The 14,911-nt window shown below is 34.0% G+C and overlaps 1 protein-coding gene across 2 annotated transcripts in view; it reads left to right on the plus strand.

Moving 5' to 3' along the window:
• The first annotated feature begins 640 nt into the window (after nt 1-640).
• The window catches only part of SLC7A11 (solute carrier family 7 member 11), a 72,504-nt gene continuing 58,233 nt past the window's right edge, over nt 641-14,911 (plus strand). For both annotated transcript variants that reach the window (XM_058192981.1, XM_058192982.1), the window contains exons 1-3: nt 641-1,216; nt 4,283-4,409; nt 7,785-7,900. In XM_058192981.1, the coding sequence (XP_058048964.1) occupies nt 946-1,216; nt 4,283-4,409; nt 7,785-7,900 (514 nt within the window). In that variant the 5' untranslated portion in view covers nt 641-945. The remainder of the gene's footprint in view (nt 1,217-4,282; nt 4,410-7,784; nt 7,901-14,911) is intronic.

Raw genomic sequence — 14,911 nt, forward strand, 5'->3', positions numbered from 1 at the left:
GAAACAAAAGCAAATGTAATTTTTTTAAAAAAAGATTGCAACAACATGACAATGACCTTTGTTGAGTTCTGTAATATATTGGAAGCTTTGGCTTCCAATAAACTTATTGCTTTGGTTGAAGGAATGTTTTCATTGTGGAGTAATAAAGTGAACAGCAACAATCAAACTGTCTGGATTGTCTGAGTTGATAGGCAACCCAAAGAAGAAGAGGTGGGCATGGATTTTCCCCCCTATAAATGTATAAAATCTTTAAGGAAAAAATTCACGATCTATACAAAACAAATAAAAACTTAGAATCTTTTTTATAATGTAGGAAAAGCTAGCTACATTAGTAATAAGATGACACACCTTATAATTGATTTGCTTCTTCCCACTTGTTAGCTTCAGGACTTTGTTCTTGGAAACAGATGTTTTTTCACATTAGGATTGTGTTTAAATATTTGGAAATATGCCAGTAATACAATCTTTTAACTAAGATTTGGTTAGCCCTGGGGCGTGTGTGTTCGTATTTACTGCAAGAGTTTGAGTTGTGCAACATCCTGCTATTCTGAAAAAAAGACTGAAAAAGTGCTGAGTAATGCTTGAACTAGCTTGTATGGCTGATGCAAACCTGTGGAATTTGCATCATCATTCAGCAAAGCTAACTTGGTATGACAAGGAAGCTTAAACACAATACCATACTGAAGTGGAGCTGGCTTCCAATGACAGAACAGCACCAAAGTAGCTGAGAGAAAAAGCAGGTGTTTTTCAGTAGCGGTTTGATATCACTGAAAAGTTAAAAGACACCCGAGGAGCTTTATACCTGTTGGCACAAGCAGGTTTAAAAGCTAGAGACAGTAAGGGAGCATGTGCAATAGCTTTTAGTTAGGAAAAGACAAAGAGAAGAAAAAAGAAAGAGAAGGTTTTTGTTTTAATCTTTGTAAATTGTGTGAGCTGCTCTAAAGCATGTTTAGGAAGTCTCCGGTCTCGTCATGTTCCAATGGAAGATACCCCCAGGGACAATCTAAGTTGTCTTCAACATATGACATCAAGGTAGACCCAGGAGACAAAGTGGTGCTGAAGAAGAAAATAACTTTGCTAAGAGGAATATCCATTATAACTGGCACTATAATTGGAGCTGGAATCTTCATCTCTCCAAAAGGAATTCTCCAGAACACCGGCACAGTGGGAATGTCCTTGATTGTCTGGACTGTCTGTGGCATTCTTTCACTCTTTGGTAAGTTTTGAAAGTTTTTAATTGATCTTTGGGGTGGCAAGCTGTATTGGTGAGTCTCTCTCTCTCTCTCTCTCTCTCTCTCTCTCTCTCTCTCTCTCTCTCTCTCTCTCTCTCTCTCTCATATCTATTTATCTCTTCATCCATCTATCTATCCACACTGATACACACAAAGCCTGAAGATCAAAAGTTTGGTTAATTTGCCATTTGTACTGAATGGATTTAATATTTTGCTTTTAAAATAGACAGGGCTCCCAATAATAGATAAAGAAAGGAATTTCCTAAATCATAAAAGCTGTTATTTGTGTTGTTTCTATACAAACTCTAAAATCAAGTTGCAGCTGGCTTGCAATGTGTTCCAGCTGGAAAGGATCTTCTCAGTCTTGAGAACCTGCACAAATAAGATATACCTAGCTCATTATCTGTTGTATAAAGATAATTATTAATGGAGTAAATTTTAGCTGAATTATTTGCTGTTCTCCAACATATAACAATATAGACTTAAATTACTTTTTAAAAATTAAATGACACTAAAGTTTTGGAATTGTAGATACTGAACTGGAGTTTCTTACTTCTAATCCTAACTGACAGGGAAGATTATTTGGTAAAAGTAAAATACCTAGTGGATGCTCAGAAACAGTCTTGTAATGTGTGCAAACATTATTGTAATGTTGACAACTGCTGTGACTCTTAAAGTTCTAGAGTATTTAAATTTAAACTTTAGTAGTATGCATTTTCATTATTGAGCAATGTAAATTTCTTCTCAGCAGTTCTATATATGAGTGTGATTTTGAGGAGCAGCATTAACAATCTGCCTGACAATTTTTCAATGTACAAAATGGCATTGCTTAAAGATTTGGGATTTCTCTAAATGTTAATAATTATATTGGGAGCACAATATATCATTGATATTAGAATTATATGTCTTTCTTAAACTGTCTAAACAATGCATTCATTGATCGCCTTAATCAGCTAAGAAGGGGATAATCCATATGACTAGAGTAATTATAGTCCATACTACTTTTTTTTAGCATTAGGAACAGTAGATAAACTAGACTGAGTATCAAATATCCAGCCAAGAAGTGGAATGAATGTTGCTCTCTGTCAATATATTTTGCATGTTAAAGAGCAGAGGTGAGGCTTAATACACCCTTGATAAACAAGTTGCTTTACCCAGTATACAAACTGGGTCAGAAGTAAAATGCAGAAACGGCACATCAAGAATAATTGATGGTTGCTTTCTTCAATCCAGTTCTTTCTGGATTTCACACTTTCAGAATTCTTAGATATGGTTATCAAACATTCTAGTAGTTGAGGATATGGAAAGCAGTTAGGCTGAAGAAGCTAATGTTGATTCCCTTGGAGTTCTTATAAATTCCAGATGTCTTAGTCTATAATGGCCAGGTAGTGTGACTGATTCAGGTAGGAACAATATAAACAGTATAGTCCACAATTTTTGCAACACCCATATTGGTTAACTAACATGGATAATCCAAAGATTATCCATAAAATACATACATATTCTGAGCTTCTTACAATGATATTGTTTCACTTGTGCTGCTTGTTTTTATTATGGAATGATTAAAGGAACATAAATAATTCCTATTCCTATTCCTATTCAATGCACAAATATTTTCTGATAAATTCACTGAGAATGATACTCTATGTAAAATGACAAATATTTATCAGAAAAATGTTTTTACATTGTTCCTTCTATGGAAATATTTTGTATCCTCTGTTGAAAAGAAATGAAGGACAATTAAATTATTAAGAATTTTAAAGTAGAGTTTGAAATGTGCAGAGTTTAATAGTTTAGAACATGTAAGTAACATAGTGTAAGCCGCCCTGAGTCTTCGGAGAAGGGCGGGATATAAATGCAAATAAAAATAAAAATAAAAATGTATAACTGGTTGTATGAACAATGTAACTTTTTGCCTTGGGTAACAATGGAGTTTTTACACTGAGGATCAATAATCAGGGATAATTTTATACTGTCTAGAAATAAGTGTCTAATACATCAAATGGGCATTTAAATGTTTGACTACAATTCCACTGGAAAACTCACAGTATTGTATGGTGATATCAAAAGACATGCATAATTTCTAAGTTTTATGATATGGCATAATTATAATAATGAATTGGTCCCATAGCAGAAAATCTTCTATGACACTTAAAAAATCATTGCATTGACAAAATTGACATTTGTAAGTTCAAAAAATACATAATGTATGGCTTGGATTGGCACACATACTATGCAGATGCATTATGACATCCTAGGTTCTTGGGAAGAACCTGATGCCTATGAAGGTCAGTGCTGCTAAGGAACTAGCAGCTATGACTTCACATTGTTGTGAACTGATAACAATAATTTGCTATTTGCAATGATTGATATAACACGTATTGAAAAAGGGAAAATCTTCTGAGAAGGCTTGATAGATGGTCAATGATGTGCAATCCAGTCTAAATATCTAGGTGACTGTGAAACCAACCATAATAATTTTAAAAATCAGTGTGCCTACACCAAGCCATCCTGGGTTCTTTGAAAAATAAGATAATTCTATCTTAAGGCTACCCAACTCTGAAATTCTTGGAGAGAAAGTTCAATTGAAAACTCATGTAGTATATCTCATGTCTTTTCTTCTATTGTAGAAAAGAAAAACAGTAGCTCAACTTCATACTGACTTGTATTTTTATCACTTTGGTATAATCTGCTACAATCATATCCCTACATTTGCTTCCAATATGATCCATGATAAGATCCTATTTTAATCCTTATTTTTCAGACTTTCATTTATAATACTATGGTTTTTCTCAATGGCAGAAGATTAGTTTATTTAAAAAGAAAAATTTCCCTATATGCTTACCTGAACTGACCTTCTGTTAATGATTGATAGGTTTCTGGAGGAAAAGGAAAGGTAAATATTTGTCATTTTATTACATGAGTATTTCAGACACCACTGAAATATAAATCTGCTTATTGATAACAAATGAACATTTATCTTCTGATTATGAACATTTTTGATAAACCTTGCCAAAACAATAGCTTAAAATTAACACTATTTTTTATAGGTGCTCTCTGCTATGCAGAATTAGGCACAAGTATTAAGAAATCTGGTGGGCATTACACATATATCCTTGAAGCTTTTGGTCCACTTCCTGCCTTCGTAAGAGTTTGGGTAGAACTACTCATCATACGGTAAGTAAACATAACTTTTGGTTTGTTGTCATTTTACTCCTTATGTGCTTTGAAAATCAAAGAACAATTATAAATACGATAACAGTTGACACAATCTGTTGGTTTTTCTTTCTTAACTTTTCCTTTGCATGCTTGCTTTCTAAGATTTTATATGAGTATCTGATGTACTTTTATAAACAGATATAAGCTATAGAAAATTTAGTTTATTATGATTAGGTTACCAGATTGTACACACGCATACATGATAAATATTCACATATATAATACTCCCAGCCTAAACTCACAAACATAGTATACTTAAATTAGAAAAGCTGCTTTGTATCTAGAGACAACAATATATTTGTCCTCTGTGGTCTTATAAGCCACATAATATATACAAAAGTTTGTGAGATGTAGGTATAGATATAAATGATGTAGCTTTTCCTGTAGCATGCAGAAAGAAAAAGGATTATATATTGATGATATTGTGAGTGGGGCAATAAAAAATTTGCATTTATAAAATATACAATAATAGGACGAGTGTAAAGATTCAGTCTATCATTCCAAAACAGTGCATGCAATATGGAGTTCCATGTATATTATACTCCAAAAAGAACTATTGAAGACAAAACAGAGCTAAAGTAAAAACCCATCTATACTTTGGCACTGCTGCAGTAGTGGGCTACTGCTGGTGTGGACCAGTTTGGGCGAACCAGTAGTTCTAATCAGGGCTGGCCCCATCCACCTGCCCTGGCGTTATCACATCCTATATAACTGCCAGTTTTTCGATGCCATGCACATGCGTGGAAATAGCGTGCACTCACATTTTCTGTTCCAGGCAAACCAGTTGTTACAACTGGCAGCAGCCCACCCCTGCACTGCTGTATTAAATAAGTAACATGCTGGCAGTCATGTTAAGAACAGTCAATTCTATTCAGAACCTAATGATTTGGAACCAGTAACATATCCAATGAATGATCAGTTCATGTTCTTAATTTGTTGTCTAATTATTGGCTGTGCCACTCTCTAAACCAAAGCCAACAGTGTTCCCATAGCAATTCCATACACTTGGAGCCCAGTTTTCAAAAACTAGGAAGCTGGCAATACAAAGGGGCCCCAAGCCCAAAAGGGTTAAATTCAAGTTTAGCCAATATTCAATGAAAGCAATTCAGAATATTAACTTTACTTTCAGAAGACTTATTTAGACTCACAAAATAACATTGACAACACAATTAGAAATATGAAAGATTGTCTTAGACATTTTAGTTTCAATTGATTTGATTAATTTCAAGTACTATACATTTGGCTGTGGTCCAAGTTAAGCTACATAGCAATTTGTAGTTATTTATATATTTAACATAAGGCCTCTCCACAGGTTTTTATTTTTATATAGTTTACATTAATGTTCTGATTTTTCTGATAAAAATAATTTGGAAAGGTAAGCTATAGACTTCTGGAGATTGAATACGGGTAGTCCATAACCTAGAACCAGGCATTTGGCAAGCATTCAAAATTACAATAGTACCAACAAAAGGGACTTATAATTGGTTCTCACACTTATGACTGTCGCAGCATCCCCATGGTCACATGATCAAAATTTGGGTGCCTGGCAATTTCAGCATTTTTGTCTGAGCTGATCACCATTTACAACCTTCCTAATCAGCTTCTGACAAGCAAAGTAAATGAGGGAAGCTGAATTCACTTACCGATCATGTGATTCACTTGGCAATGAGAACGGTTCGCCTAACAACCCTGGCAAAAAATTAGGCATGACTCGCTCAACAACTGCCTTACTTAACAACAGAAATTCCAGTCCAGTTCAGGACTACCAAAAACCAGTTGATAGAATCTTGTAGGTGGACAAATCAGCATTGGTCTTATTATTGGGAAGAATTATATTGGCAGAAATGAATAGATCATTTTGAGCTGCAGATATTTTAAAATGACTTCTTGTTCTCTGGAAATTACTTATAGCATGGGGGTTTCTTTTGTGTATTGGCATGCAATCTGTCATTCCTGGTGCTTTAGGTGTGGTGGAGACACTAATTTACTACCATTGTTGAAGTAATAAAGTTTCATCTGACATTGCAGATGGTTTTGTTTGTGGAATGGAAAAAGGTATTCTGTTATATTTTTGAGGCAGAAGCAGAAGGTGACTTGACATGTTACCTGAAGAAGAGTTGCTTGTCTGGATCCTTCTTGAATTTATTGAAAAAAATACCTGTAAAGACTTTTTAATTGTAAAATACTTATGGTTTACTGTGTTCTGCTTTTTTTTAATGCAGCATACAAATGTTAAATTGCTAATCAGTTTATGTGTAGAAAGTTCAGTCCCTTGATTCATTTACTTAGTGACAGGTTCACATTCTGAAAGGATTTCATTTCTGTGAAACTAAAATGCTTTCTTACTTCCTCTTTCAAGCTTTACTGTAGAACAGGGGTCTTCAACCTTGGCAACCTTAAGCCTGGAGACTTCAACTCCCAGAATTCCCCAGCCAGCAAAGCTTTGGGGAATTATGGGAGTTGAAGTCCGCCAGATTTAAAGTTACCAAGGTTGGAGAACCCTGCTCGAGATATCTCTTTTCTAGAACCCTCCTTGAGATTTCGCTTATTGCTACAAATACCCAATGTAATTCAGCAAACAACGAAGAATTTAATTTTTAACATGACCACAGTCATTTAAAATGCTAAGTCATCATGAATGTTTTGATATCTTGACTTCCTGGAAAATTTCTGGGAGTACTGAATGAATAAGCACTGATCCAAATCTGGGACTTAAAACAAATAATGGGAAATCATTTTTAAAATATTACAGGTAGTGTGAAGAAAAATGCTTGTTCAAACCAATAACTATCATAGGATAATTTTCTCCTCCGCCAAAAGAACAATATACATAAAATATATTTCTAACTACTGTTGTAAATAAATTAGTACTGTTCATATAAAGTAAGGATAAATTTAATAGCAGGTCTCAGCTTAATTTTCTAAAGATCCAACCAGAATACCTGCTAATCAGTAATAAGACTCAGAGATTGCAAAATCAAAAACATTAACCTTGTTAACTACTAAAAGTAGTAATAATTCTCAATGACAGCAGATAAGACCAGTGTGAGTTAACTTTTAATTGTTCTAACTTGTCTTGCTGTTTTGATATTTCATTTAAAAAAAACTTTAAAAGGAGTACTGTACAAGGTTTAATTTTTCTGTTTTTAAAGTTGCAATTTTACTTGTGGTAATAGTTCTGCTATCAAGTTATTATTTAGGATCCATTATGGATATAAATGCATGCTGGAAATTTGATATCCATATTGTTTGATACATAATTATATTTAATATAGGCACAAGATAGTGGTTTTGGGATTCCTTAGAAAAATAATATATTTCTTTTTCTTCCAGCCCTGCTGCCACAGCAGTAATCTCTCTGGCATTTGGACAATATATATTGGAACCATTTTTTATACAATGTGAAATCCCTGACCTCGCCATTAAACTCATTACAGCTGTAGGAATCAGTAAGTATTGAATTTTGATAAAAAAGGGATTAGGCAGATCATTAAAACCAATTCTTTATTGAATGGTGGGATATGGAAATCAAGTGAGTTGCAGAGAGTCTATCCAACTTGACAATTTGAATTAGGTTGAAAAATTGGTTTGATTTGGGGTATCCAAATTAATTTGGAAAATATCTTTCTGTACATGCTCAGAAGCAACTAAATAATATGATTCAAAGGCATTCAATACAACTATTTGTTTTGATTTTCCAGTTTGATTCATAAAGTTAATTCAATCAGATCACCTTGGAATCAAATAGCTGAAGCAAACTTTATTCAGTGCTAGTCAACTTAATGTTTCATATTATGGAAGTTACCGTAATTGTATTATATTAGAAGCAAATTAAAATTGGAACTCTAATAGAATGGATTGATATGTGGTAACTTCTATTGGATTTTTATAGCTTGAATTGAATGTTGATGTATTAGGCTTGTTTTAAAAATAGAAAACAAGACACAACTATAAAAGGAAGGAATTCAAGTGGATTTATTAGACCAAGTTTACAGAAGATATGTTGTTATTTTTGGTAACCCTCAAGGGACTTTTGCTGATTAGGATGGAGGAAGAGGTTTTAAAAATTTGCTTGTAGAGAATGAAGTGAGATATGGGATGAAGGGATTGTTTGTTGTATTTAAAGATCTGGTAACACATTGTTAAAATTGTTTATACTTGCTAGGACAAAGGACAAAGTTTTCTTTTTTTTCACCTTTACCTTTTCTTTTACCTTTCCTCATTATAGTTTGTACTAGTTTTATATCTACATATAGTTTTTAATAATATTATAAAATGAATATTAATAATATCAGAATAGTCATTGGAGATTATTTAGAACAATAAATAATTTGCTTTATATTAATGAATTGCTTAAAATTAAGCAATATATGAGTAACTCTATGTGCGTTAAATATATATTGCTTAAAATTAAGCAATATATGAGTAACTCTATGTGGGTGCATGTTCAAAGGGAAAGACGGCTGTTATAAGCCAACACCCAAGTACACTCTGCAATAAGGAGAAGTGGGAAAGCCATTCTCCTTTTGAAGTTCAGTTTTTCAACAGTAAACGTACCCATTGGATTAGATATTTCAGTGAGATATCTAATCAGATAACATATTACAAATTAAAGAATTAATTAAAAAATAACGAATTGAAGTTATAATATAAGGAAAAATCTGGAACCTGTAATAGAATTCTCAGAATTTTAAGATGTTGAAAATTGCAAAGTTGTGAAGTATGTAAGTGAAGCTTCAATTGTTAAGTATTGGAATTTAATTTTTAATCGTGTAGTGTTTTAGTACTTGGTTATCAGGTAGCTAGACCATCTCTGCCATTCTGAATACTGTGGTATCTCTGCTTTCAGAGGCACATATATTGGGCATTTGGGAGACAGACTTTTCTTGCTTTGCTCCAGGCTATGAAATGTATTCCTTCAGAGATTGTATTCCCACCTCAGAAGACAGATAAGGTGCATCATTTTGGCAGACCACTAAATGTTAATGATTGAATATTTTACCTTGCCTTGAGTGTTCCTTAAGAAAAAAGTAATTACATGGAAACACATTCAATCATGGAACTGGATAGTCGTCTATAACTGAAATTACAGAAAACAGAAATATTAATGTGTTCAGATCCAATGATGAGATGTTGGCAATGGATTTTTTGCTATTAAAATGGAAAAATACTGATGGCTAGGTATTAAAATAAAACAAAAACATTTCTAGCTAGGGTGTTAGCCCTGCTTTACCTAAATTAACCCTGAAAAGAAAACACAAATGAAACACTTACTCATTAGGTCTCATTAACTTATCCACTTTTTCCTTAAGGCCAGTTTTCTAATTCTAGTCACTCATTTACTCTGTTTTGAAACTACTAAATTTAATTTAATCTTGGCTTCCATCACACAAAAAAAGCAATTGAGAAGATGGCTTTGAGTTCTACAAAAGTTCTTGAAGAGCAGGATCCAGGCTATATACTTTATAGCCATGGTGTATATAGTCTGCACTTAGTAATCTCCCCTTTATCATATTTTATTCATATTTTCCTATAAATTTGAAGGAATGTTAAACATTTTGTAACATTTGTTTTTCGGTGCTTAATTAATTCTAATACTTTCTAGCAAATACATTTATGATTTGAGAATAGAGAACATTTATTATAGACCACACGTTCTTACCTCGATTTAATGCATCTCAGTATTAAAAATCAACTTTTCTGGGTAATGATATCTCTGACCTAAATACCCTATCTTTCTGGTTTAAATCAGAAATATATTCAAAAATATGGATAATTACTGGATGATAGCAGAAGAATATAAAAGATACTAATTCTTTGTGGTCATGTGGAGATTTGTTTTACAGACCAGATATAGTGGCCTAGGGTAGATGCAAGTCGACGGTGCAGGATGGTGAGGGTGGCAGAAAATATTATTTGTAGTTCACTTCCTTCTATCCAGGACATAGCATATAAGTGATGCTTGAATAGGGTCCACAGTATTGTTTGGGACACTACACATCCTCTTCACAACCAGGTTTCCTTTTTACCTTCTGGGAGGAGGCTTCATGGTATCAGAAGCAGAACGTTCAATCACAGTTTTGTTCCTCTTTTTCATCAACTTTGTGAACTTTGTGAACTTTGTGAACTCTCAAGTTTCCTCTTTCTGATATCTATATCTATATCTATATCTATATCTATATCTATATCTATATCTATATCTATATCTATATCTATATCTATATCTATCTATCTATCTATCTATCTATCTATCTATCTATCTATCTATCTATCTATCTATCAATATTGCGCGCACACACACACACACACACACACACATATATATATTGCACATATGTGCTAGTCAATACAAGACCAAACAACTGCAATACAATACAATACAAGACTCAACAACTGCCTTGACCTCATCTTCTGCAACAATTCAAACTCAATTTACGGACTACAAATTAAAGAACCTTTTTCCAACAGTGACCACTGCATGATTGATTTTCATCTCAATATACGTCCATACTTAAATCATCATAACAACAGTACTCCCAACTACAACTTCAAAAAAGCCAATTACGACCTTATAAACAACGATCTTTCATTTGTGGACTGGCAAAATCTGTTTGCAACCTGCATAACCGCTGAAGACCACTATAGAGTCTTCCTACTTGAAATCAATAAGTCATTAAACTATACGTACCACAAATGACTACCATGACCAAGAAAAACAAACTACCCATATCAATAAAAAAGCTTCAATCAAAAAAAAAAATCCCTCTGGAAAAGAAACAAAAAAGGCTATGATACAAATTTCAAAAACCGCTACAGAAACATATGCAACCAAATAAAAACTGAATGCACAAATTACCACACCAAGCAAGAAGAGAACCTTCTGCGCACAAATTCCAATCGTGCCTTTTATAATTTTGTCAACAATAAACTTAAAGACTCAAGATCCATCCCACCACTAAAAGATTCTAACAACAAAGAATGCAATGACGAAACAGTCAAAGCAAACCTCTTCAACATTTTCTTTGGCTCAGTTTTTGTTAATTCCGATAACACATATCCGACATTCCACAAATGAACCAGCAATGACTATGATGATTTAACTCATATAGACTTCACAGAAGACAACGTTGGAAAAGCCCTTCACAACTTAAAACCATCGCTTTCTATTGGACCCGATGGACTATGTGCATACTTCTTAAAAAAACTTTCCATTAATAGAGCAGAACCCCTAAGTATTATCTTTGATAAAGCTTTCACTACCAGTTCTCTTCCCAAACTTTGGTCACTAGCCACAGTCATCCCTATCTTCAAAAAAGGAGACCCCAGCTTAGTCGAAAATTACAGACCGATCTCCCTTTGCTGCGTCACTTGCAAAGTCATGGAATCTATCATCAACCAATCCATTACCTCACACTTAGAAACTAACAACAAACAATTTGGTTTCAGGAAAAAATTATCATGTAACTTACAACTTCTCCACTGCAAAAACATATGGACTTCAAATCTTGATCAAGGCAAATCAATAGATGCAATCTACATAGACTTCTGCAAAGCTTTTGACTCAGTAGTACACGATAAACTTCTCCTAAAACTAACATCCTATGGCATCTCAGGACCCCTCCACAAATGGATATCTGCTTTTCTGTCTAACAGACAACAAGTGGTCAAAATTGGCAATGCTTTATCAAATCCTGTTCCTGTCAAGAGTGGCGTTCCTCAAGGCAGCGTCCTTGGACCAACACTCTTTATACTATACATTAATGATCTTTGTGACCACATCTCAAGTAATTGTGTTCTCTTTGCTGATGATGTCAAACTATTTAACACCACAGACAATACTTCTATCATTCAAAACGACCTTGATCATCTATCCGCTTGGCAGCTAAAATTGGCAGCTCCAAATTTCAACCAGCAAATGCTCAGTCTTACATATAGGAAAAAGAACCCAAAACTAAATACATACTAGATGGACATTACCTTACAGACGACCCCATCCCGTTAAAGACCTTGGAGTTTTCATGTCAAATGATCTAAGTGCCAAAGCCCACTGCAACTACATAGCAAAAAAGCTCTAAGAGTTGTAAACCTAATTTTGTAGCTTCTTTTCCAAAACACCACACTACTAACCAGAGCATATAAAACATTTGCTAGACCAATTCTAGAATACAGCTCACCTGTTTGGAACCCTCACCACATCTCTGACATCAATACAATTGAACGTGTCCAGAAATATTTTACAAGAAGTGTTCTCCATTCCTCTGTAATCAATAAAATACCCTATCCCACCAGACTTGAAATCCTAGGCTTAGATAACTTGGAACTCCATCGCCTTGGACATGACCTAAGCTTAACTCACAGAATCATATATTGTAATGTCCTTCCTGTTAAAGACTACTTCAGCTTTAATTGCAATAATACTAGAGCAACTAATAGATTTAAACTTAATGTCAACCGCTTTAATCTAGATTGCAGAAAATATGACTTCTGTAACAGAATCATCAGTGCTTGGAATACTTTACCTGACTCTGTGGTCTCTTCCCATAATCCTAAAAGTTTTATCCAAAAACTTTCTACTATTGACCTCACCCCATTCCTAAGAGGACCATAAGGGGTGTGCATAAGCGCACAAACGTGCCTACCGTTCCTGTCCTATTGTTTTTTTCCCTTTTCTTCTTCCTATATATATGCTTATACCTCCTTATATTTACTCATATATGTGTTTATATACTATATAATCTTTTGTATGATACCTACATATTGTTGTGACAAATAAATAAATAATAAAATAATAAATAAATAGTCGTTCGCGATTCTAGGGGGTGGTGCTCATCTCCGTTTCAAAGCCAAAGAGCCAGCACTGTCTGAAGATGTCTCCGTGGCCATGTGGCTGGCATGAGTCAATGCCAAAGGAGCATGGAACACTGTTACTTCCCACCAAAGGTGGTCCCTATTTTTCTACTTGCATTTTTTTTATGTGCTTTCGAACTGCTAGGTTGGCAGAAGCTGGGACAAGTAATGGGAGCTCACTAAGCCACCACACACACACACACACACACACACACACACACACACGTGTGTGTGTGTGTGGATGTGTGTCTATATATGTAGCATGTGTATGTATGGGTATGGGTAGATATATACTTTCTTTTGAGAACAGGCAACAGAATTTCATTTTTGATGACAATAAAGGTTGTCTTGTCTTGTCCTGCCCTGCCCTGCCCTCTCTTAGTAAAGCTTTCATCTCAATTCACTTGGGATCTGGACATAAAAGCTACTGGTCTCTATTCTATGACAAATTCCACTTCTTTGTTCCAAGAATATTGTAAAGTGAGTTATTTGGAGACTTGCTTTGATTGAGACAAGAAGAAATAGTGGTTTGATTGTCATTAAACGATCTCCATGGACAGCAGAAATGCAGCTAAGAGCCTTTACTATTGTGAAACATTTAGGTTATTTTGGGGAAAACTTTATGCCTCTTTTAATTAATAAAGAATTTAGCACTCTCTTTTATAAGGATCCTGCAAATGATCATTTTACTAGGGAAAAGGTGGCCTTTTCACTTGCAGAAAGAGATGCAGTCATGAAGCTTTAATAACGGTATGCCACTTTAGGCATATATCATGTGGTTTGTGAGCACAGCTGAGGTTAATGAAGCACTTTAGAACTGCTGCACAGCAAAAACGTATAGGAAAGTGCTATAAAATATTAACCTGTATGTGTTTTATAAATTTTGCAACATATTGAATGACAATAACAACAAAACCTCTGGCCATATATACCATCGAATATTTCTGATTATAACAAAGCTAACGAAAATATGCAAGATACGTTGCATCACTCAGATCAATTTATTTGGGATATACTTTATATAGGATCCATACGTGTGTCCATTGGTCTCTGCCTGATTTTTTTATTCTTAGAGGGCCTAGTGACTAAGAGAATTAGGAATCTGATGTAACAAGAAAACAATAAATGTGTTTTATTTATTTAATTTAGTACTTTATTTATTTAATAAATTTATTTATTTATTTATTTATTTATTTATTTATTTATTTATTTATTTATTTATTTATTTATTTATTTATTTATTTTAGTACCATCCCACTACTAAAAAAATTCTAACGGTAAAGAATGTAATGATGGAACAGTTAAAGCAAACCTTTTTAACACATTTTTTGGCTCAGTCTTTGTTAACAGTAATGGCTCTTACCTGACTTTCCCCAATCGTACCAACAATGAGTACAACAATGAGTACAACAAACTAACACATATAGACTTCACAGAAGATAAAGTTGAAAAAGCTCTTCACAAACTGAAACCATCTCTATCTATTGGGCCTGATGGAATATGTGCACACTTCTTAAAAAAACTTTCCACTAATATAGCAGAACTCCTAAGCATAATCTTTGAAAAAACTTTCACGACCAGTTCCCTTCCTAAACTTTGGTCACTAGCCACAG

This window comes from Ahaetulla prasina, chromosome 8, assembly GCF_028640845.1.
Source record: "Ahaetulla prasina isolate Xishuangbanna chromosome 8, ASM2864084v1, whole genome shotgun sequence".
NCBI classification, from domain to species: domain Eukaryota; kingdom Metazoa; phylum Chordata; class Lepidosauria; order Squamata; family Colubridae; genus Ahaetulla; species Ahaetulla prasina.